Source organism: Theobroma cacao, chromosome 2, assembly GCF_053813885.1.
Source record: "Theobroma cacao isolate CCN51 chromosome 2, ASM5381388v1, whole genome shotgun sequence".
Lineage (NCBI taxonomy): Eukaryota > Viridiplantae > Streptophyta > Magnoliopsida > Malvales > Malvaceae > Theobroma > Theobroma cacao.
Window position 1 is genome coordinate 2292149 of NC_142640.1, and position 23527 is coordinate 2315675.

At 34.6% G+C, this 23527-nt stretch overlaps 4 protein-coding genes across 4 annotated transcripts; all 4 read right to left on the reverse strand.

Moving 5' to 3' along the window:
* Positions 1 to 294: 294 nt before the first annotated feature.
* LOC18607378 (tubby-like F-box protein 8) lies at positions 295 to 4678 on the reverse strand. Its single transcript, XM_007041523.3, has 6 exons — positions 4103 to 4678; positions 3855 to 3935; positions 2640 to 3074; positions 2390 to 2477; positions 1376 to 1508; positions 295 to 1083 (listed from the first exon to the last, which is right to left on the reverse strand). The coding sequence occupies exons 3-6, from the start codon at positions 2985 to 2987 to the stop codon at positions 375 to 377; spliced, it is 1278 nt and encodes a 425-aa protein (XP_007041585.3). The 5' UTR covers positions 2988 to 3074; positions 3855 to 3935; positions 4103 to 4678; the 3' UTR covers positions 295 to 374.
* Positions 4679 to 7869: 3191 nt separating this feature from the next.
* On the reverse strand, positions 7870 to 11156 carry LOC148763912 (WAT1-related protein At1g68170-like). Its single transcript, XM_088804103.1, has 7 exons — positions 10963 to 11156; positions 9779 to 9838; positions 9419 to 9535; positions 9069 to 9318; positions 8826 to 8984; positions 8499 to 8650; positions 7870 to 8426 (listed from the first exon to the last, which is right to left on the reverse strand). Exons 1-7 carry the CDS (start codon positions 11154 to 11156, stop codon positions 8234 to 8236), a joined length of 1125 nt encoding a protein of 374 aa, XP_088660229.1. The 3' UTR covers positions 7870 to 8233.
* An 874-nt stretch (positions 11157 to 12030) lies between these two features.
* Positions 12031 to 14969, reverse strand: LOC18607379 (WAT1-related protein At1g68170-like). Its single transcript, XM_088804101.1, has 7 exons — positions 14600 to 14969; positions 14030 to 14089; positions 13501 to 13617; positions 13113 to 13362; positions 12843 to 13001; positions 12578 to 12729; positions 12031 to 12396 (listed from the first exon to the last, which is right to left on the reverse strand). Exons 1-7 carry the CDS (start codon positions 14791 to 14793, stop codon positions 12195 to 12197), a joined length of 1134 nt encoding a protein of 377 aa, XP_088660227.1. The 5' UTR covers positions 14794 to 14969; the 3' UTR covers positions 12031 to 12194.
* Positions 14970 to 17181: 2212 nt separating this feature from the next.
* LOC18607380 (WAT1-related protein At1g68170) lies at positions 17182 to 18389 on the reverse strand. Its single transcript, XM_088804102.1, has 4 exons — positions 18151 to 18389; positions 17898 to 18056; positions 17620 to 17771; positions 17182 to 17429 (listed from the first exon to the last, which is right to left on the reverse strand). The coding sequence occupies exons 1-4, from the start codon at positions 18334 to 18336 to the stop codon at positions 17243 to 17245; spliced, it is 684 nt and encodes a 227-aa protein (XP_088660228.1). The 5' UTR covers positions 18337 to 18389; the 3' UTR covers positions 17182 to 17242.
* Positions 18390 to 23527: the final 5138 nt, after the last annotated feature.

Here is a 23527-nt window from a genome sequence, read left to right on the forward strand (position 1 = left end):
ATTGCATTCCCCTGTCCTCTATTTATCAGAAATTTGCTAATGTTGTTTATGTACTATAGATCAAAAACGTCAAGGAGAGTTGCAAGCAAACCGATTGATCATTCATGAATTAACGAGGACGAACAAACAGAAGTGAAAAAGGTTTTGAGTTTAATGTGATGCAAGCCGCCACTCAAGTGGCACCCAAAGATAAAAATTAGTTTACAACAATACAACAGTATCAATTTTCCATCCTACTGATGATCACCTAAAGGGAAGAAATGGCAACAGAGAAGATAATGAGAGATGAGAACAAGAGAAAAAAGAAAGAAGTTAAAGATTGTCATTAATCTTTTATGAGTTTTGCTGGCCACAATTATCCTTTTTTGTTCATTCTATTCACAAGCCAATTTGGTGTCAAAGCTGCTCAGGCAGATTGCAAAAGCCTGAAATGCAGATAGGGGATAACGGTAATCCATGGTGAACATATCTTTGCCGACCTTGCCAAACTGTAGGATTATCTTATCGATGTCAGGTGGGGCTGGCTGAGATGGGGTGGGTGCACCAGCAGCTGGCTGTGTGGCGGCGATCAACTGAAAGTTCTTCACGGATGCCACAGTTACCCTGCCTCGGAAATTCAGGCACCAACACTGTAACTGCTCATGCCATCTAGGGGGCTTGTTTTTGAGGATCAAGGGTTTCATTTTTCCATCCTCATCATCATCATGAGACACACCAATCTCCGAAAATCGAGAGCTGCTGAACTCAACAGAATGGTCAAGAGACTTTGAAAAGGAGATGCTCCGGAATGAGTCCTCCAAAGGGTGGCGTAGAAGCTCCGGCTGGCCAGGGACAGAACCACCCACATCAAGAGCTGAGGCAGGGATAGAATGCATGATGCAGTGCATCCTTCGTGGCCCCCGGGTACCAAGAACATTTAGTTCATAAGTAATCTGAGCTATGTTGTAGCTGCCAGTAGGGACTTTAGGGGAAACTTTCTTGGAGTAAAATCTTCGACTTGTTCGGCCTGGTGGAGGAACATGAGCAGAGGTACAGGCTGGCTGGGTGTCATATATTATGAATTTTGTGCCAAGGAAGTTTGACCTGGAACAAGAAACAGAAATAGTTTCAAATTCACATTCCATAACCATGAAAACTTGTGCAAGTTATGAAGGATCTTTCCAAAAGCTAGCGTCTAATAACAAAGACAGTAACAGATATGGATGGGTTTAATTTCCAAGTTCATCCTGTTAAAGATTTTCCATTTACACAATAGAAGGAAATTTACTGAGCTCTACAGTAAAAAATTTTAATCGGTTCATAAAGCAGTGGTATTCCTCTGAACAGAATGCAGTATTCATATTAAAATGTCCCCATTTCCATTTCACATTCATACCTCAGCTTTCCAATGTAACTGCTGCTTGATCTTGAAATATTGTCAGCATTCATAGAAATGATATATTCTGTAGAAGTAGTCCTGCGGGTCCTTTTCGCAGAAAGAAGGAATTTTCCATTTTCAACTAGCAATGCTGTCAGAAAGAAATGATAAGACAATAGTGGTTAGATTAGCAGGAACAAAAATGAAAAATGCCAAAACCAATAGAAGGCACTTAAATGTCTGCAGTGTAATGGACAAAGAATGCCTGTCTGTTATTAACTGTGGAGCCAGGAAGGAAGCTAATTTGTTATCCTAACTAGGAAATTGACTAATGAGTATCTGAAAAGGATTACAACTGCTAGGTCTTGTGAGTGACAACAGTGCTTCTGTTTATATTGAGAAAGCTCTCTCTATCAGCCAAATGACAGAGTGAATACACTCATTATTGGGGTTTGTCTCACAGACCCACAAGAGTAGTGTGAACAATGTGTATTGCTCTTGCTCACCTCTTTATTCTAGTATGTTGCTTATCATTAACCATATTTCGGAACTCTTTTTGACACTTTGGAAACTTGTATACCAATGACCATAATGCTAATACAGTTAAAATGTGTATCTGCGACAAATTTAGCTCTCAATCTATAACTTGTGAACCAGCCATCAAGTATAATTGTATATTAAATAAATTACCACATATAAACATTAATGATTCAGAACCAAATAGAAGAATTCTGTTTTGCAAGGCATAGTCACATACTTCCATTTCAATGGTTGTTTTAAATGAAATAATGCAGATTTTATCTCGCATTTAAGAGTAAGTCTGACAAGTGTCATTGACACAGACACAGCCCATGTATTTCAGCATGATGTATACAAATACACACAACAAATTAAAATTATACAGAATTATATATAATATGCAATCACTCGCGTCAACATATGGTTTACAAGAATAAGATCAATAATTATATAACATCTACATTTAACAAAGGCAACTCCATTCAACAAATGGTTGCAGAGAATCACGCTTACCAGGGCTAAGACACAGAAAGAGATGATATGTTAATTTAGATTTATCCCTTTTGATGAAACACTGAATGGTTCCATCACGTGGCCCAGGCTGAAAAGTCAAACAAGACAGTTAAGAGTTGCAGTCTTGAGTTCTCACTGTAGTAAGAACTGATAACACGTTTCAGCATAATCTCTAAATAAATGCAAAGATACAAAATCACAGTCAAATCGGAAAATGAATGATCCGTGTTCAATGAACCAATGATCCTACCTGCTTCAGAGACACTGGGAAAGTAAGCTTCCCACAGAATTCAGGACTCTTCACTATTTCTTTGCAGATGACTCTCCATGATCGGCAAACTGATGCACATGCAACAACATTCTTTCGAGCAGGCCACGTATTCTCACTCTCTTCCAACCTCTTAATCACATCAATAAGCAGCTCTGGAGGGAGATTCGCCCAACGGCTGTTCTGAACTACAAGAGGCTCATCATGCAAATCATGTAAAGATCCATGAGATTTTCCTCTGTGATGCCCTGTCAGCCTAACATCAAAGCTCCGTCTAGACAAGCTCCCAAAACTATCCCTCACATCACGAACTATGCTACGGAATGACATTTTTCAAGCAGATAGCAAAGTCAGCTCAATTATAATATCTCTTCTGAAGCCTTCTGTAATAATACTCCGCCGATGATGTGCCAGCAGCTGCCCACAGAAGAAACAACTTAGTACCCAACACAATTCTACTAGTAAAGAACAAAAGAGAAAAGGAAAAGGAAGCAGAAAAGATACCAAGGAGAAAAGGAGAAAAAAAGAGACAACCACTAAGGGCAAGCTTCACATGGAAGCCCAGCAATCTAAATAGCTAAAACTTTAATCATATAACAAGTACCCATTTTTCCTAAACCAGATAATGTAAAGAACCCGCTTAGTCTATTAACTTGGTTTATCCACCACAAACATGACAGAAATAACATAGATTCATAAGCATTTTAAGAAGAACATATATATTCCCTGTTCCAAAGAAAAAAGTCTGCAAAGATCTCCTGCTTTAAGAACTCCGGAGACAGTCTTCACAGTAAAGTTTTTCAAGTTTTCCTTCATAACCCTCTCTCTCACTGTACCACCGAGCATTTTAAGAAGAAAACTAGAAAGGAAAAGAAATGGCGAAGGAATTGTTTTATATTCTAGTAAAAAAAAGCAGGCATCTGGAAAAATTAAGAAGGAACGTTACTGCTAGGCATTTTGGAAACTTGATTTAGCTACAACTTCCCATCTAAATCAAGCAAGCAGTAGATAATCTAAGCATTGTTGCTAAGTCAAAGTATATATTTGACGAAGGAAGATAGCTACTTCCATCATTAAACCAAAATTTTCTCCATAAATGACCACGATTTAGCTAAAATCATAAAATTATCCCACCCCGAATGTGTAATCTACCAACCATAAATTACACCCAACAAAAAAAGAAGAGGAACAATTTACCTTCCAAGAATCGAGGCCTTAAATCTCAGGGCTGAATCTAATCAAAACCCCATAGCTTTAGCCTCAAAACACACCAAAGATCTGCACCAAAGAAAGAACAAAAATTGCAAACAAACCCGAATTAATATTCAAAATCTTATCCCTCTCTAAACAAAAAAGAACAAAACAAAGAAAAAGGGTACTTTGAACTGGGTTTACAGCATGAAATGAAATCTTAAAAAAGTACGGTGAGATCCGTTTTCATGTACCTGAAACATGCAGCGAATCCAAAGACAAGATCCAAAACAAAAAACCCAGACAGCTTTTTCACATAACAGAACCAGAAAAAAAAAAAAAAAGCGGTGGGTGGGGGATCAAAGTCAGAACTGTTCCAAGTAGAACAGTCTTCTCTTTCTTTCTCCTTTTTTTATTTTTTTGAAGTCTCCTTCCTTGTGCCTTCTCTCTTGTCTAATCCGGACTCCACACCCACATTAAATTCAGCTCACGGGCCAAAAAAAAAAAAACCAAAAAGCTTACTCTACAGTTTTCTTTTTGCTTTCTTGATTTTTTTTTTATTTAGTCCTTTGGGGTCGATGTGAATTTTTTTCTTTAAATAAAAAGAAAAATAATTTTATATTGGGTTCATCAGGCATAAGATACAGACCTAAAAAGCAGGCTCCAGCCAACGACTAAATGCCTGGTTTGACTTTTCCCGTTTGCATTATCTGCCTGAGGGAAACGCCATAGATTTTTTTTTCTTTCTTTCTTTACTTTCTTAGGAACCAAACAAAACAAAATTAACTCTGAATTTAACGTCTATCTCATTTTGTTTTTTCCTTTGTTTTCTCACACTTTAAATTGGGCTTTACCCATATTTATTGAAAATTGAGTGAACATTATAAAAATTAGCAACCTTGTGTATGTGATCTCAGTCCTTTTCAATCCATTTTATACTACTTAATGACAAATAAATTACCATTAATGAATACCAAAACTTGCAAAATCACCGATCATAAAAGTTTCTTTACCTCATTATGACATCTAAACCTATCTTTCTTGGATTTAATAACATGACCAGAATGAAAAGAGCTTACATTTAATACGAGTACAGTATTTATATATCATCATTTGATTGTAAATTATCGTTTAAGTCTGAAATCTAAAAATTATTAATTAAAATATAAAAAAAATAAATAATGATAAAATATTTTTTTTTGGGTTGAATTTAAAGCTTGATAATAAAACAAAGAAGAAGAACAAGCAGAGCCCACCACAACAGAGACCAGACAACAAACACACAAACAAATTAAGAAGCATAAGCAGTTTGGTGAACTCAAAACTCTCTTTCTCAAGTATGCAGCCGTGTAGGTGACCAAAGTAAATATGTTTTGAATATGGAAATAAATTGGTCCGAAAAAAAAACATAATAAATTGCTTCATGTCTCCCAATTTTTACTTTTATAAAAAATTTACAAATCAACTTCTTGGATTTCTGCAAAAAGAGAAGAACATAACTCCTTACCATGATACGAGAATGACACAAAATTAAGTTTAAAATATTATAATTTTGTTTAATTAATAATGTTATTAAGTTAGTTTGTATCATATAAAAACTTAATTTATTTTATTTAATAAAAAAATTTATCATCGTGTAATAAAATATTTATATTTGTATTAAAAATATTGACTTCATTTGTCATTTAATTGTTAGTATCGTAAATATCGTCACTAATACAACATGACGACATGAATTATTAATAATAATTATAATTACATAAATATTTATTTATTTTCGTCAAATTTAATAAATAGAAAAAAGTTAAAAAAAGGTAAAGGGTAAAAATCAAGTTATTCAAGTTCCTTTTTTTTGGCTGACTTTAGTGCCCCTCACGGTGTGATTCCACGAACCTTTCAAGAAAGTGAAACTAACTTTATAAATAATAATAATAATAATAAATAAATAATAAAGGGAATTAAATAAAAAAGAGGGGGAAAAGATAATAGGGAGAAGAATAGGGTGTTTATTGATGTATGGTATTACGCTACATCGGGATTTGACTAGATCCGGATTCTGTCACTCCTTTTCAACGCTTTTACTTTAATAGCGTCAATCGCCATCGGTGGAGCATCTGTTGGTTGTAATTGGTTTTTGACTTTGATGATTGTGGGGACCCCTTTACTCTCCACGTCTACGCTTGGCCCGCCTAGCCCTCCCGTTCTCCGTAGGGTTCTAGTGGACGCAACTTATGGCAAAGCCACGCTGCCATCACTAAGCTGCTTGTATATTGTGAAATTACCACAACGCCCTCACTCACTTGGTTTTATCATTTAAAAATCCATGTCGATAATGGAGTTTTTTTTTAATTTTTTATGAAATAAATCCAAACAAATCTATTTTGTACATTTGATATAATTGTTTCTGATAATAAAATTCACTTGCTTTAGTACAACATTCAAAAATATATATTTTTTTAAAAACAAAGACTTATATTTTAATCAACGAAATAAATAAATATTTCTTCCTCAAAATTGTATCGAATTTTCGATTGAAATTTTAAATTTAATAAATTGTGATGAATATGATCAGTCACTAATTGGTTTATAAGTAGTGTGATAGTCTAATTTTCCAAATTGATAGAATTACTCTTACGAATTTATGAAGTAATATTTTGTAATTAAATAATAGTATTTAAATATTATATATTGTCGATATATCAAATATAAATCTTATTTTCAATTTTATCTCGAACACTTTAGAAAATTCATACAATAAATTACAAGAGTTAATTTTTGTTTCCTTGTGGGTACATAATCTAACTTTATTTCTTCCATTGAAGCGTTATGCTTTATTCAATGACATCAAGTAGATAAAGATCAAAATACATGCTGAGTCGATGCATTTTCGATGCCTCCTTGATGTTCCAAGAGCTAACCCAAATTCCCTTCTAGCTTGGAATCTGCACAAATATGATAACAAATCAAAATTAAGTACTCTCTTTATTTTATTTTATCAAGACAAATGATGTCGATTAAACATTTATGATTCTCATTCAAGAGTGATGATATTCAAATATTATATCTCAAGGTGAGTATTAATCGGTTCAAATCGAAATAATTAATTGAAATCAATTAAATTCGATTAATTTAGATTAATTTATTTTTTAATATTAATCGATCAAGAAAAACAGTCTACTTTACTATTATAGTTGATTTTTTCAATGTTCAAAATTTTCAATCAATTCTGATGAAAAAATTGACTATTATTAATATGTATTTTTTAATGTATAAATATTATTAATATTTTTAAAATATACCTAAAAAGTCTTATAATCAAATCGAAATAACTAATTGAATTGACAAATCGATTTTGACTTTTTTTTTTATTATAGTTCGATTTGAACAAAATTGGGCTATTAGAGCTATAAAAATGTAAAAGATACAAAACTAGGTCAGCCTACTTTATTAATTGGGCTGAACATAGTAAATAGAAGGAGACTGATGGGGACAAGAGCCCAAACCAGACATGCTAGAAGTGGGCAACCTAGACATGTTCCAAGCAGACAAAACTCAAAAAAAAGCAAGATAAGGCTAAGCTAAGTGAGATCGAGAGCGACAGACAGCTTACCGGGACCGCACTTTATCTGGCACTTTCGTTCACAACGCTGCATAAGCCTCGCTGCATCAAACAAAAGAAAGAACAAAAACCATAAATAAAACAAAAAAAAAAAAATCACGATTGAAAAGAAAACACAAGCCGTGGAAACCACGCTGCACAAGGGTTGTTGCAGAACTTACTGTTGCTCTGAACGCAGCCAGTGGAACAAGCGTCATAGCAATCAACCTGTGGCTCGACGTTTTCCATCTGTGAAGTGATGATGCAGAAAATAAGGACTGCAACTATCATCTTCTTCTTCATCATCACCATTTTTTTCTTTCTGTGCTTTGTTTTTCTTTTCCTAGTGATCAGGAGATTGAGGAAGGAATGCTTGTTTCAATCTTGGGGTTGTTTTTTATTTATGGAAGGAACAGATTGAAATTTACCCATTAAATTGCATTGAACTACGTATCTGCCATCTGAGTGAGAGCGGCCAAGCCCCACATGGGCCTTCCCAAGCGGTGGCAGCCGCCTACTTTGAATTTCCTAATAATGTAACTGCTCCAACAAATGTTCGCACTTGCATAGGAAAACGGTATTTAAAGATATAATTACTTACAATGGCATAATGATTTCTGTAATGAATCAAAAATTGCCAAAATTGATGAAGTTTGACTCAACCAATTATTGATTGTCAGCCACGAACTCTAACAAGTTCATTCAAGGTTCTTGTGTTGCTGTCTGCTAGCTCCCCCTTTTATCTCTCCTTCATCTTTCCTTTCCACTTGGTGAAACCTTGGCGGGTCTACACGTTGTTTTGATTGTTATTAGAACTGTTGCCATTTGGAGAGTTGATAGTGATCTCGATGGATTCATCACCTGGTAGGGATCTTGTTGATGGCCCTTCTTTGCTTGGTGCTGCTACCTTCTCCATCTCCTTGCCCTTACCCCAAAGCACAACATACAGCCCCAGCACTATTAGCACTGCTCCCAATATACTGTAATGCAAGAGAATATGTTAATGATTTGTAGCTCTCAGTTTGAAATAAGTACAGTGCTCTGATTGATACCTTCCCAGATACAGCTTTGCTCCTAAAAACAAAGTCTCCGCCAAAGCAACTAAAACAACCATTAGAGGGTTGAAAATAGATCCATAGAGAGGGCCTTTGATGCGCACACACCAACAGACCATAACACATGTCAATCCAGACACTACAATTCCCTACAAAAAGAAAAAAACAGCATTAAGTTAGCACCTTTGCTATAATGGGTGAAAGATTTTTTTATCACTACTGTAACACTCTCTCTCTCGTGTAGAGACAACGGATTTATCATAGCAATAGGAAAGACATCGACGAGAGACCCTTGTTATATTTATATGCTTAAGAGTAACGCACCGCATAAGCAACAGTGAGAAGCCTAACATTCCATCCTAGTTTCCACTGGCTCCAATCTCTTTCTGTGCAAAGTGCATAAACAATTGATTGTATTGCTCCCATTACACACATCAAAGCTGTAGTCGAGTAAGGGCATGGGTATTTTTTACTCATCTTAGCCTACATCACAAATGCAGACCTTTTAAAGATAAGTGTGACAATTACAACGTAAATTTGTTTGTGAAGTTGAGTTGAAATGAATACCTGAACGATCAACCACAAAGTGTAAGTGATGCAGCTAGTAAAAGCCAGCAAGGCACCCCACAGAATATGGGCAGAAGCTGAATGTGATGAAGCCCCATGGCCTCCATGATGCACAAGGTCAATATGTGTTGACCACATCTTGATCTGTACTCCTTTGTAAAATGTGAGCAGCATTGCCCCTCCTATTCCTATTAACGTCCCAAGGACTTTTGCCTTTCCTGCCATTGTTCCAAAAGCTAGCTTTTCCATTCTGTGATAAAATTGATCATGCCAAACATGTATACGGTGATTAAATTATGATTCCATGCAGGAAAAAAACATTGGGAGAGTGAAAGATGGACAATGCATACCTAAGAAAAACAGCAAGTATGAAGGTTGTGACTGGAATGAGATTGGTCATGGCAGAAACAAATGTTGCAGATGTCAGAGCCAGGCTTGCTATGTACAAATTCTGAGATAGTGCTCCCCTGCAATAAAGGAGAAGAAGGGTCTAGACATATACATTTCTTTCTTCGCATACAGTATATATGATAGGAAAACTTACTTTACTAAAGCCTTTGAGAAGTTGGTGATCTAACAAATACTAGTAGATAGATTAAAGATGACTTGCTTTAGGAAAAAGAGAACACAGCAACTACAAAGGTCATTGCAAAGGGATTCAATTGATTCAGGTGATCCAGAAGAGCAAAATATATGGAAAACAAACTTACCCAAATAACCCACAAAGAAATGCTTGGAAGAGTATGGCCCAAGTCAGTTTTGGCCTCTTCCTGTGTGTGAGAGAAAAATTCAAAACAATATAAATCAAGGATTAGTGTATATATATATATATATATATATATATATATATATATATATTGGGGTTTTTTTCTTATGAAATATTAATACATTATATTTGATACATTGTCAATGTGTAGAATCCATACATTATTAGTAAACCAAAATTTATCATTTTATTCCGACAAAAAGAAACTAATCATAATGTTAAGATGTAAAAACTTAATTAGTTAATTAATTCCTTCTACAAACTTAATTAATTACCCATCCTGTCTCATATTTATTTGTTTCGGTTTGATTTTTTTTTGTAGAACTAATTCAAGTTTTAGCTGTATCTTTCAAAATATCACTTGGGATTTAAAAAATTTTAAATTTGAGTTTAATAGTTTGTAAAAACATGGTTTACATTTTAAAAGAATACCAGTCAGAGTAAAATTGTTTTCACAGTGAGGTCAAACTGGACCAACAAATTAGGGAGTGAGAAATATCATTATCTGCAACGGAAAGATAAAACTATTGAGCATTAACTAAATTAAACTTTCTTTCCTTTTATAAGCTAAATTAAAAACCCTTTCTTGCCAAATCTCATTGCTTCCAAAAGAGAAATGCTAGCCTTGATTCCATATATGTAAACACCAAATAACGACAGATGCATTTATAATATGTTTCACCTTTCTTTTCTTTCTCAAATTTCTCGAATTTTGATCAACTATTTTTCTTACGACACGATAACATGACAAGAAGTTAAACGAGTTTAACTCGTGTTTCATGTCTTAAATTTTTTTTTTCTTATCAAATCAGTTAAGCTTTTGATAAATGGCAAATCGTGTCCAAATGGTAACTCGTCAATCTATACCATGGGAAGAGAATATCCAAAAGAGAAGGAAAAGAAAATCCCAAATAACATGAAGAAGCATGAGAGAAAAGGAACCTTCGTAAGGAAAACAAAGTAGTACTGCTCTAAATTATGAAGACATTTTGCTGAAGCCTTCATGTAGCATGAGAGAGATTCATAGACAAGAACAGCAGAAGAAAAATAAAATAAAATAAAATCCCTTTTGTGCTCCATGCATGACAAACCTTAAAAGAAGGGAAAAAGAGGCAAAGAGAACCAAACCTTTCAACAAGGAGAGCAAGAGGAACCATGACAGGAACTGCGAAGACGAATCTATAGGCAGTGATAATCCTCAAGCTCATCCCATCATTTGCTGCCAACTTATACAACAGATTCATTCCAGCGAACGTGGTTTGAACCACCACCATCACCATTGCAGGCTTTAACCCTTGTAAAATCGTACTCACCTTCCCCATTTTTCTTTCTTAAAACAAAAGAAGAGAAACCCCAAGGGTGTTTTAGAAGCTTCTCCCCTGTCGTTTTCTTTTGCTTCTGTTCCTTGGCTGTGCGATGCAAATTCCCAAACCCCAGATAAGTAGAATCTATTTTATAAGCTGTAAATCACTGTGAATCATATTGATTAAATAGCCTGTTGGTTTTCTTTTTTTTTTTTATTTTGTGTTTCGTTAAGCTAAATTGCCTGTTGGTGTGTAAGTTGTAACGTGTTGCGATGCTAATTACGACGTGACCCATTACGTTAAAACATGATTAACACGTGCTCAGTTTCCACTAATTATACCATGTTTACTTTAATTTACTTGTTTAACCTTTGTTTCCCCTCAAGGCCCAAAGCCTGAAACTTGAAACAAAGTAGATATTCTATCAGACTTGTCAGCAAGTGTGTGTCAATTTAATTTACTATATAATATAGCATTTGCACTAATTTAATTGTCAATTTAATGTTTTGTTTAATAAGCAGCAGACTAATTGATTTTAAGAGATTAATTTGTTTGTTAAGAAACCGACAAAACTCGAACTCTAAAAAATTAATTCGTTTGTTGATGGATTGACAAAAGTCGAACTTTTTTAATTTTGTTTTTATTTAATGACCCATTTGAAAGGTCCTTCTTCTCCTCTTATGGTCACATTTGGATTTGGACATCTAACTTTCCTTTCACTTCTTAATCAAAATCTTCATTACCTTTCGGAAAAAATCAAAATACTAGGTCCCAAAGTGGATGCTAACGTATCGTGTTGTAGGTTGTGCTATATATGAGGCTTTTTTTTCTTAGCTTGATCCCATGCCATTGCTTCCATTTTCAACTTTAACTTGATGCATTGGAACAAGTAATGCTGAAGTTGCAAGCCAAATTTATGCAATCATTGTTTACATTGAATAAAGCTAATGGAATACAACAGGAAAGAAAGAAACTCTAACGACAGCATTTTCCTCTTTCTCTACCAAACTAGCTTTATGTTCTTCTTCTTCATTCTCTTTTCTTCTTTCCTATATCCTATTCCTTTGGTGAATCTTTACTAGCAATAACATTATTGTTATTGGAAGTGTTATCAGCTGAAGAAGTGACAATGATCTCGATGGGTCCATTTTGAGGGGAGCTTGCTGATGGGACTAACTGATTCATCTTCTTCATCTCCTTGCCTTTACCCCACAGCACCACATACAGCCCCAACACAATTAGCACTGCTCCTATTATGCTGTAATTAGGAGAAAACAAAAATGTCCAATTAGTTTAATTACTAATTGCTTTACAACTTCAATTTCTTATTGCTTCTTTGCTTTCTTTCTTTGTTAAACCATAAAGTCTTCAATTGTCTAACTTTGGGTTTTGTTTTAATTTGGAAAAGTTATGTTCAGAGGTTCCAAATAAGTGCTTACCTTCCAAGATAGAGCTTTTCTTCAAGAAACAATGAGCCTGCAAAGGCTACCATGACGAGCATCAAAGGGTTAAAAACAGATGCATAAAGCGGACCTCTCATCCGCACACACCAAGAGACCAAGCTAAACATCAAACCAGATGCTAATATTCCCTGCAAAAAAACCAAGTGCCATCACCAACAATGAAAGAAAGCTTCTGCAAATTTAGCCATGTTAAGCTAAGTATCCAACTAATGTTGTAGTTTCAACATTTACAGTAACATACCCCGTAGGCAACAGTGAGAAGCCTGATATTCCAGCCTAATTTCCACTGACTCCTATCTTTTTCTGTGCAAAGTGCAAAGACCACGGCTTGGATGGCTCCCATTATGCATATCAATGCCGTGCTTGAGTAATAACATGGGTATTTCTCACTCATCTTAGCCTATGAAACAAACAGAAAGATTAAATTCTTCATTATTGAAAGATTTAATAACTTTTTGGGAAATGTAAGCATGACAAATATATAGAAAATTGTTGCAAAAATTAAATTTACCTGAATGTTCAACCACAGGGCGTAAGAGATGCAGCTGCAGAGAGCCAGCAAAGCGCCCAATAGGTGATGGGCAGAGCCTGCATGTGATGAAGCCCCGTGGCGTCCATGACGTAGAAGGTCAAGATGCTTCGATCCCATATTAATTTGGAATCCTTTGTAAAACGTGAGCAGCATTGCCCCACCGATTCCAATCACTGTTCCCAACACCTTTGCCCTCCCTGCCATTGTTCCAAAAGCTAGCTTTTCCAATCTGCCATAAAAATATATATTGGACCCCCCCATGAAAATTTTCAGACCATTGGTTGACATGTGCAAAAAAGCCACAGCAACTACTATTTTTTGTGTTTTAAGTGAAAATTGGACGAGTTAAACAAGGATAGATATATACCCAATAGTGACGGCCATGATGAAAGTTATGGCTGGAATGAGATTAGTCATGGCAGAAACAAATGTTGCAGATGTTAAGGCCAGGCTTTCTATGTACAAATTTTGAGATAGTGAGCCCCTGCATGATGCAAAATAAAGACAAAATCTTTACATCTTGTAAGAAAAAAAGTTTGTTTGCTAATCCCATAAGCAAGAAGTATTCTTAGTTGGGTACAAAATTAAGCAATATTTTCAATAAATTATCCACTTTTTTGGATTGTTTTGCTTGTTGAGTATAATTTTTTCTTAATTGACTGAAATTTGGGAATAAAGAGAGAGAGAGAGAGAGAGAGAGTAGGGAAACAGGAGGAAGTGGGTTTATGGAAAAAGAGCACGAGTTTCATTCAATGCAAATTAAAAGGATTCTAGAACTCAGGTTCTGTTGAATCTAGCTGGCTTTTTGTTTAGTACGTGGCAACAGGCAACAAAGGGGCCTGAGAGATGGAAACATTATTCACTTTTTAATCAAAACTGGTAACTAATAAACTTACCCAAGTAACCCACAAAAGAATGCTTGAATCAATACAGTCCATGTCAGTTTTGGCCTCTTCCTGCGCCAACAAATATTGCAACAAGCAACAGGGTTAATTACCATATTCCTTCAGGCAAAAAAGAAACTTTGAAATCTTTCATTTCAAAGTGCAAAAAGCTTCACTTTTTGATGATTTATTGTTTCTCATAACTTCCAATGAAGCAAAAACATTGTGAAGAACCATCTGATTGAAAACTAGAAATCCTAATAACATGAAAAAGCTGAACAGTGGGTTATTAAAGATACTACCTGAATAAGTAATACTAAAAGAAAATGGGAAAAGGAAACTAGCCAGTTAACATGGAGGAAAGACAAAAGAAAAAAATGGAAAGGAGTGACATATTTTCCGGTGCCCTTTTTGCCATAAATGACAGGAGAAGAGAAGCTTCATCCATGGAGTGCTGATATATATATACACACACACACACACACACACTATTGTAATCGTGAATGTTGAGAAGGAAAAGAGATTAAAACAAGAAACCCAAAGAATGAACAAAAAAGAAAGAAAGAAAGAAAGAAAGCAAACCTTTCAAGAATAAGAGCAAGAGGGATCATGACAGCCGTGGCAAATATGAACCTATAAGCAACGATAATCCTCAAGCTCATTCCATCATTTGCAGCCAATTTATACAGCACATTAACCCCAGCAAACACAACCTGAACCACCACCATCAACATTGCAGGCTTTAATCCATGCAAAATGTTAACAATCTGCCCCATCTTTTTGTTTTTTTGTTAATGATCACCAAAGACCAAAAACTGAGGTAGGAAGATACAGTATTTGAAAGCTTTGGTTTTGTCGTTTGCTTCTGTTTCTCCGCTGAACACAGCAATTCACAAACCCCAGAGAGCAGATGGTAAGTATCTAGCTAGCTAGCTTGTGCTCGGTTACAAGAAAAATGGGAGCCGAGCCCTTGCAATTTATAAGCTGTAAATATCACTGTTATCATACTCTCTTTCTTTCTGTCTTCCTCACTTTCTTCGATAAACTGGAGGCTGCGGTGTTTATCCACGTCACCAAATACGTAACGCCTTTGCACGTGCTCAGTTTCCCACTTCAAACGTAAGCCTTAATTTGCCTTTGCTTTTATCTTTGGAGCTCCTTTGGCCTTTTTGCCAAGACTCACCCTTTCTTTTTTAGTCAAGCTTGGATACTTACAAAACCAATATACTTCACTCCTTTGGCATTTTTGCCAAGACTCACCCTTTCTTTTTTAGTCAAGCTTGGATACTTGCAAACCTATATGCCTCCCCCACACGTGGGGGGAGGTATGCACACGTGGATTGTGCATGGTGTGGCAGTTCTCATGGTTCACCCACGTTAGGGGGGGCGCAGTCTGCTTTGGCATGCAGTTCCTTCCAAGCGGTAAACCCTGAAAATCAAGGGAAAAAAAAAAGAAAATGATGGGTGTGTTTGATACAAGAGTAAATGAAGGAAACAGGTGATGGAAAATTAAACTACTACCGGTAAATACTATATGTTTCATTATGATTTGAAGCCTAATTAATTCACACTATATTCACATTCTTTATAATATGTCACGTGTATTAAACATTAATTAATGTTTGATTATTAATTGTAAAGATAAGTTTAAGAGCTGCCCATGAAAGGTATTGGATTTTTTTTTTGGCCTTGTTTTTGTTAAAAATATGGGATTACCAATGAAGCAAAACCTTTACTAAAGAGGATTGTAATAAAGTTGTGGGAGGCTGCTTTTAGTGGAGACATTTGCTTTTGTTTGCTTTTTCCAGGCTGAAGATGGAGAAATTAAAATTTGTTTTTGATGCTTTTTTTTTCTATTTTAAAGTATACAATCTTTAGATTAAAAAAATAAAAATAAAAATTTTATATTCCATTCAATACTTAATGTTTCGTTTATAATTTTATATTACGTGTTTAGTTTTATATTATCAACTAAAAATTATAACTTCTTTTAAGCAGATATGCATAAAAAGGATTCTTTGTTCTTCTATGAACTGTTCTGCTCCTCTACCGTCCTAAAGTAGTTTTTTAATGAAAATTGAGTAATGAAATCAATACTTGTCCCTATATAAAAAAAAAAACCCTAAAAATCATAATTTCAAAACTCTACATTATAAATCTTAAACTCTAATATGAAAATTTTAAAAGCACGTGATATAAAATTTCAAAAAAAAAATTAATAATACAAAAAGGGTTTCCAACAGAGTTCTAGATAAACACTCAAAACTCATGAAAAGTTTTCTGCAAGTTGAAAAAAAATGTGCCCTGGAGGAAACACAAAACTTTATGATATTGTATTACTATTGGTAAGCAATGCTAGCCTTTCACAGGAGCAGTCAACAGCAACTTTCCTTTTGGTGGCTCTAGATTTTCGACGAAATTAGGTAAAAGTGAATTAACAAGACATTGCCTTTTGCACTACCCCACCTTGTTTGTTTCATCTCTCTTTTCCTCACATTTTTTGTCATAAAATTAATGGATTAAGTTGGCACCCAATAACTAAATGAGAAGCTTAATCTCTAAAGTAATGGGGTACATAAATCATTATCATCAATAGTGTACTCAAAAACATGTCCACGATTTATTCATGCTCCTAAGCTTAAAGTTAATTTGTGTTTCATAACCGCAGAAAGGAATCCTATGATTGGATAATTCTATTCTAAAACAATATATATGTATATGAAAGCTGTAATAGTCTATTGGTTTTCAACCTGTGTACAAATTGTACAGAGAAAAACCAATGAATGGATCTGAATCTATGAATGAAAAACATAGGTAAAAAGGGTATTTTACATTATTAGACTTTGATCTTTTTCAGGTTTTGTTTTATTTACCTTTGTTGTTTACATAATTTGAATTTTTTCATTTACGATCCTTTTGAGTATGTTTCAAATTCATCCATCCGTCGATATGCAGTAATTTACCACGTGACATTAGTGAATTGTATGACGACTTTTATTCTAAATTTAACAGCATATCGATGGATGAATAAATTTTAAACAAATTCAAAAAGTTACGAATAAAAAAATTGAGCATTTTACATCATGAATAAAAAAAATTAAATATTATTAAAAAAAAGTAACAATGAAACTTTGGAGAGTCTTCTGCAACAACTACTCCAAAATCTGTGTAACTTCTAGCTACTACTGGTAAAAGGAAGTTGGCCTCATGAAAAGGACCTTTTGCTCAAGGCTGAATGGTAATATTATGGGGAACTGCTTCTGCTCTTTCCTTGTTCTCAATTTGATCAACTTCTTGTGTTCTTTCAGATTCATGAGTTGCTGGTACTAATCGAGTATTCTGCTTCATCTCTTTTGCTTTGCCCCACAGCACCACATAAAGTCCACACACAATCAGTATTCCTCCTAGTATGCTGTGATTCATAGAAACAGTCAAATTAAAAAGACCATCATCATATAAGAGAAAAGTGATTATATATAATTATTGCATAGTAGAGGATAGTTACAACATATTGAACTTTAAATGATTTATATAATTATTGCAAATGTACAAATCTGTACTTGAAAGTACAATCACAAAACATACAAAATATGAAATGATACCTTCCCATGTGCAGCTTTTCATCCAGTATAAGAGATCCTGCAATGGCAACAAATACAAGCCCCAAAGGATTGAAAATAGAGGCATACAGGGGACCTCTCAAGCGAATACCCCAAGAGACCAAGAAGACCATGAAAGCAGAGCCCATGATTCCCTGCAACAAAGTAGTTCGATAATTCACAATGATGTTCCAAAACCAGAAAAGGATGCCCGGCCTTTTCCAAAATAGAGAACCAACTGATAAGTTAGTATACTGAAGTTGATATATCCATTGACATACCGCGAAAGCTACAGTTAAAAGCCTAATATTCCAGCCTAGTTTCCATTGACTCCAATCTCTTTCTGTGCAAAGGGCAACTATAGTGCCCTGTATTGATCCCATTATGCACATTAAAGCAGTGCTTGAATTAAGATAAGGGAATCTCACACTCATCTTAGCCTGACAAAGTTCGAAGAACGAAAAGAATATGTAAATTTTATAAACTTGGAATCTGGGAACCTTATGAAATTACAAATTTACTTTGAAAAATCACCTGAATGATCAACCACAAAGCGAAAGAAATGCAACTCAAAAGGCCCAAGAATGCACCCAGAATGAATCTGCCAGGATCATTTGATGAAGGTCCAGGGCCTCCTGTAGACTGCTGATGATGGTGCAAAAGGTTCACATGTGTTGACCAGATGTTGATTTCTACCCCTTTGTAAAATGTGAAGACCATTGCTCCGCCTATTCCTAGTAATGTCCCCAACACCTTTGCCTTCCCAGCGACTGTTCCTAGCCCCAGTTTCTCCAACCTGTGATAAAATTCGAACCACAGAAACGTTGAATCAGTGGATGTAACATGAAAGTAGCAATGGTAAAAGCCTATACTATCAATCCATGATAGATTGTAAATAATTTGCCTGATGACTACTGAGTAAGAATGTAAGATACCTACTTAAAAAAAATGGCCAAAATAAAAGTAATGGCTGGAGCTAGGTTGATCATGGCAGAAACAAATGTTGCGGATGTATACACCAAGCTTTGCAGGTACAAGTTTTGACCTACTGCTCCCCTGCCCAATTTGAATTAAAGATGTTAAGAAACAGTTGTTTCATTTAATATTAGGAGTCTTCAGAATCTCCTTTATCAAAAAAAAAAAAGGAAATATTCATAGATTTAACTTACCCAAATAACCCACAAAGGAATGCATAAAATAGTACCATTCCATTGATTTCTCCCAAGCTTTTCCTATAAAGAAAAAACAAATTCAAGATTTATTATACTAAATTCCTGATGAGAGGATCAAATGCAATAATTGTAGATATGTTTACACAAACAAAAGAAAGAAAGAAAGAAAGATTAATTAATTCTATCGACCTTTCAAGGATAAGAGCAAGAGGAACCATGACGGCTGTGGCAAACATGAATCTGTAAGCGATGATAATCCTCAAGTTCATCCCATCATTCGCTGCAAATTTATACATGACATTCACCCCTGCAAACATCACCTGACTCAGCACCATTAACATTGGAGGCTTTAACCCATGAATAAGATTCCCAATCTTCCCCATTGTATTAAACCAACAAAAAAAAAAAAAGCAGAAGGGAAACGAGAAGATCAAGACCCTTTTGCCTTCTTGATTTCTTGCTTCCCTTAAATCTCTCTCGAAGGGAAAAAAAATTATCAGCGGAGATTGGTTGTGTTTCTCTTTGTTTTATTTTGTTTGTTTTCTTGTTATTGAAAGCTTAAAGGAGTAGGGTTTCCAACTGGCTTTCTAACTCCCAAGACTCTGAACGAAGAACGAGTCTTGGGTGTAGGAGATGAGAATGAACTGAATATATATATATAGAGAGAGAGAGAGAGAGAGAGAGAGAGAGAGAGAGAGAGGCGTTTGCAAAGGAGAAAGCAAATAGTGACCTAATCTTGTGGGGAGGTGTCGTGTTCATGCAGAGATGTACGTATTCCCTTTGCGGTATTAGTTTTAAGAATTTTAACATCCTTTTTGTTAGACGTGACAGATACCAAATATTTCCTTCCTTTTTGGGGAGAAAATTCATTTTTTGGCTAAAAAGAAATAAATGGACAAAAAATCTGATTGAAAAAAAAAGGAAAAAACATTAATTGATGCTCTCATGTTAAAAGAGTTTAGACAACAATTTATAAAATTATTCTTTTATAAAAAAATAAATTTCCATTTGTATTCAAGATCTTGTTGGTGAAATTAAAATTTGATTTCTATGCTTTTTTTTTCCTTTTTTGAAGGATAAATTTTTTTTCTTGTTCCAGGTTCTGTTTGGTGGTTTTTTTATAATTTTGTATTGCGTGTTTAGTTTTATACCATATCAATTAAAAATGATAATTTAAACGTTTAAATGCTAAACCTTGATCTATAATATCAAAGTTTGAAGATATGATATAAAATAATAAAAGAAAATAGAAAAAAATGATTTTTATTTGAAAAAATAAAGATAATTAATAATTTTATTTTAATTTTTTTTAATAATTGAGAAAAAGAGAATTTAAACCTTGCTTATCAGACAGAAAAATTATACACTAATTAATGACCCAAACACTTAGGTGCAATAATAACTTTATTTTGATTGAAACCAGCCAAAATACAGAAGCTTTCCAACAAAGTGTTGGAGATGAACACTCAAAACCCATCAAAGAATTCTGCAAGTTAGAAAAATATTTGTCTTACAGGGAACACATAGCCGCGTGTTTACAAAATAATTTTTAAAAATAATTTATTTTTGAAAATATTTTTTTTATAATTTTAACTATATTTAGTTAAGAGAAAAGATTTTTGAACAGAATTACTTTTAATAAAATTTCTTCATATTCAAGTGTGAAAAAAAATTGTTACCTGCCATATTAAAAAAAAAAGCTGTTACAAGCTATGTTGAAAAAATATTGTTATTACAAGTCATGTTGAAAACAAAAATTGTTACACGTCATGTTGAAAAAACAATTGTTACATGTCATGTTAAAAAAATTTTATTGCTACACGCTATATTCAAAAAAATTTTACTACACGTCATTTAAAAAAAAAACATGTTGTTATAAAAACATGTTACACGTTATGGTTAAAAAAATTTTACTACCCACTATGTTGAAAAAAAAATTGTTACACATGCCATTTTTAAAAAGTGTTGTTATATGCCAAATTCAAAAAATTTTGCTATACATCATTTTGAAAAGAATATTGTTACAAGCAATGTCATATTTAATAAATTTGTTATACGCCAAGTGTATTAGAATTATTATATGCAGGCATGACGTCTAACAACTTTGAATAGTGTTTTAATTTTCAAATTTCACTTATAACTTCAACTTATTATTACTTTGAGGTTATGTGAATGTAAACCAATAAATCCATGAATATACATTAATGTCATCTTTTTCAATAAATTTGTTACACGCCAAGTGCATTAGAGCTGTTACATGCAGGTATGACGTGTAATAACTTAGAGCAGTGTTTTAATTTACAGATTTTACTTATCAACTTTAGAGTTATGTGAATGTAAATTAATAAATCCAATAACATACATTGCTATAACTCTAATCTTTAATTTGTAAATCGACGACAATATAATGAGATAATGAGAGATAGACAAAGAGCTGACGATGGTAGTAAAATTAGAAATACAGATGGTGAGAAAGAGCTGAATGGTAAGAGAGACAAACAACATTTAATTTGTCTAAATTATAAGAGAGAAAAATCGAGAGCATTTAATTTGTTTGAAATGGTTTAAAGATTATTTTTGTTAAATCATACCAAAGTTGATAAAAACCCCTACCTTGTTTGTTTCATTTCTTTTCTCACATTTCAGTCATATAATTAATGGATTTGTCTAGATGGTAACGTGAGGAACTGCTTGACATGTGATGGGCTTTGATACTGGGACAGGATTTATTTGAACCATACCAACACCACGCAGCAATACCATGCAACAACTCCACTTGGAGCCAGAAGTCAAGCGCCTCGCCTACCTTCTACACTAACCAGAAAGCAACAACAACATACCAAACCATACACATCAGCTCTTTTTGGGGGCAAGCAGGCCATCGCAGGCGTATGACATCGCCACCCAGGTTTCCAATGGGGAAGATTGGGAATCTTATTCATGGGTTAAAGCTTCCAAATGTTCATGGTGCTGAGTCAGGTACTGTTGCTGTGATTAATGTCACGTATAAATTGGCAGCAAACGATGGCATGGGCTTGAAGATTGTCGTCGTTTACAGATTAACTTTTGCTACCGTCATCATGGTTCCTCTTGCTTTGATTCTTGAAAGGTTGATGATTAATCTTTCCTCAAGTAAATGCTTCTTGAATTCTTTTTATTGCATTTGATTTTCTCATCAGGAATTCAGTATAATAAGTTTTCCTGACAAGGAAAGCTTGACAAATATCAATGGAACGGTGCTATTTTATGCATTCCTTCGTGATTGTGAGTTACTTGAATGGTACTAATCCACAAAGGAATGCATAAAATAGTACCATTCCATTCATATTTGCCAAGCCCAAATTCAAGATTTATTATAATTCCTGATGAGAGGATCAAAGGCAATAAAAAGGATTCAAGAAACATTAGTAAGGGAAGATTAATCTATAGATGAGAGCAAGAGGAACCATGACCTCGGCGGCAAAGGTTAATCTGTAAACCATGACAATGCTCAAGTTGATCCCATCATTTGCTGCCAATTTATACATGACATTAATCACAGCAACATTACCTGACTCAGCATCATTGACATAAGAGGCTTTAACCCATGAATAAGATTCCCGATCCTCCCTCATTGTATCAAACAAACAATGGCAGCCACGACAAGGCAACGAGTATCTTGAATCAAAAACGTATAAAAGAGGCAAAAAAAAGCAAGAAGATCAAGACCTTTTAACGTTCTTGATCTTACAGGGATAAAACAACAGAGGAGACTGATGCTGAGCTTAAAGGAGTACCCAAGACTCTGAACGAAGAACCAGTCTTGGCTGTGTAGGAGATGTGAAAGAACTCAATATATAAAGAGAGGGAGAGAGGCCTATTGAAAGGAAAAGTAAATGGTCACGTAAAGGGTGTCATATACAAATTCCCCACCGCTTTTATGCCTATATTTTTGTTAGTATAGTTGTAAAGGAGAATTAATGGTTGAAGGTTGGTTGGTCACACGTATCCTCACCATTTAAACTTTGGTAGGTATAGGAATCATGTTAGGTCCATTACTCCTTCCAAAGTTTACCATTTAATATTATCAAACTAGCATTAAATCCCACCAAAACTTCTCTCCTCAACTGCCATAGACTTCAACAATTGATACCATGCACATGCATGCAATCGCCCAACACCCATGCAAATCACTTGGCCTTAAATTCCATACAATTAGGCAGACAGGGCACCCCTTATAGAAACGATGATTTCCAAAAGTTTGTGCCTTGCAGGAAACACAAACTTTTGGTTTTCTATACTAATGGTAAGCAAGGTAGCTTTTCTCAGGAGCAAGAAGATACTGCTTTTGGCACTACCCCGCCTCGTTAATTTGTTTCATTTATTTTCTCACATTTTTAGTCATAAAATTAATGGAATGTGAAGTGTAATATATATATATATATATATAAAGCAATGGATCGAGTACATAATAAATCATTGTCATCAAAGTGGAACACGTGCTCTAAGTTAAAAGAATTTTTGTCCAAGAATGAATGGTATTATGGGGAATTGCTTCTGCCTTTTCCATGTGCTCGTCGTGTATTTCTTCAGATTCATTTGCTGTTGCCCTTTCCATGCGATCTTCTTGTATTTCTTCACATTCATTTGCTGTTGCCCGTTCCATGTGATCTTCTGGGCACAACAAAAAGAAATGCATAGAATAGTACCCATGGATCGACATTTCCCAAGCTCGCCCTGTAGTGGGAAAAACAAATTGA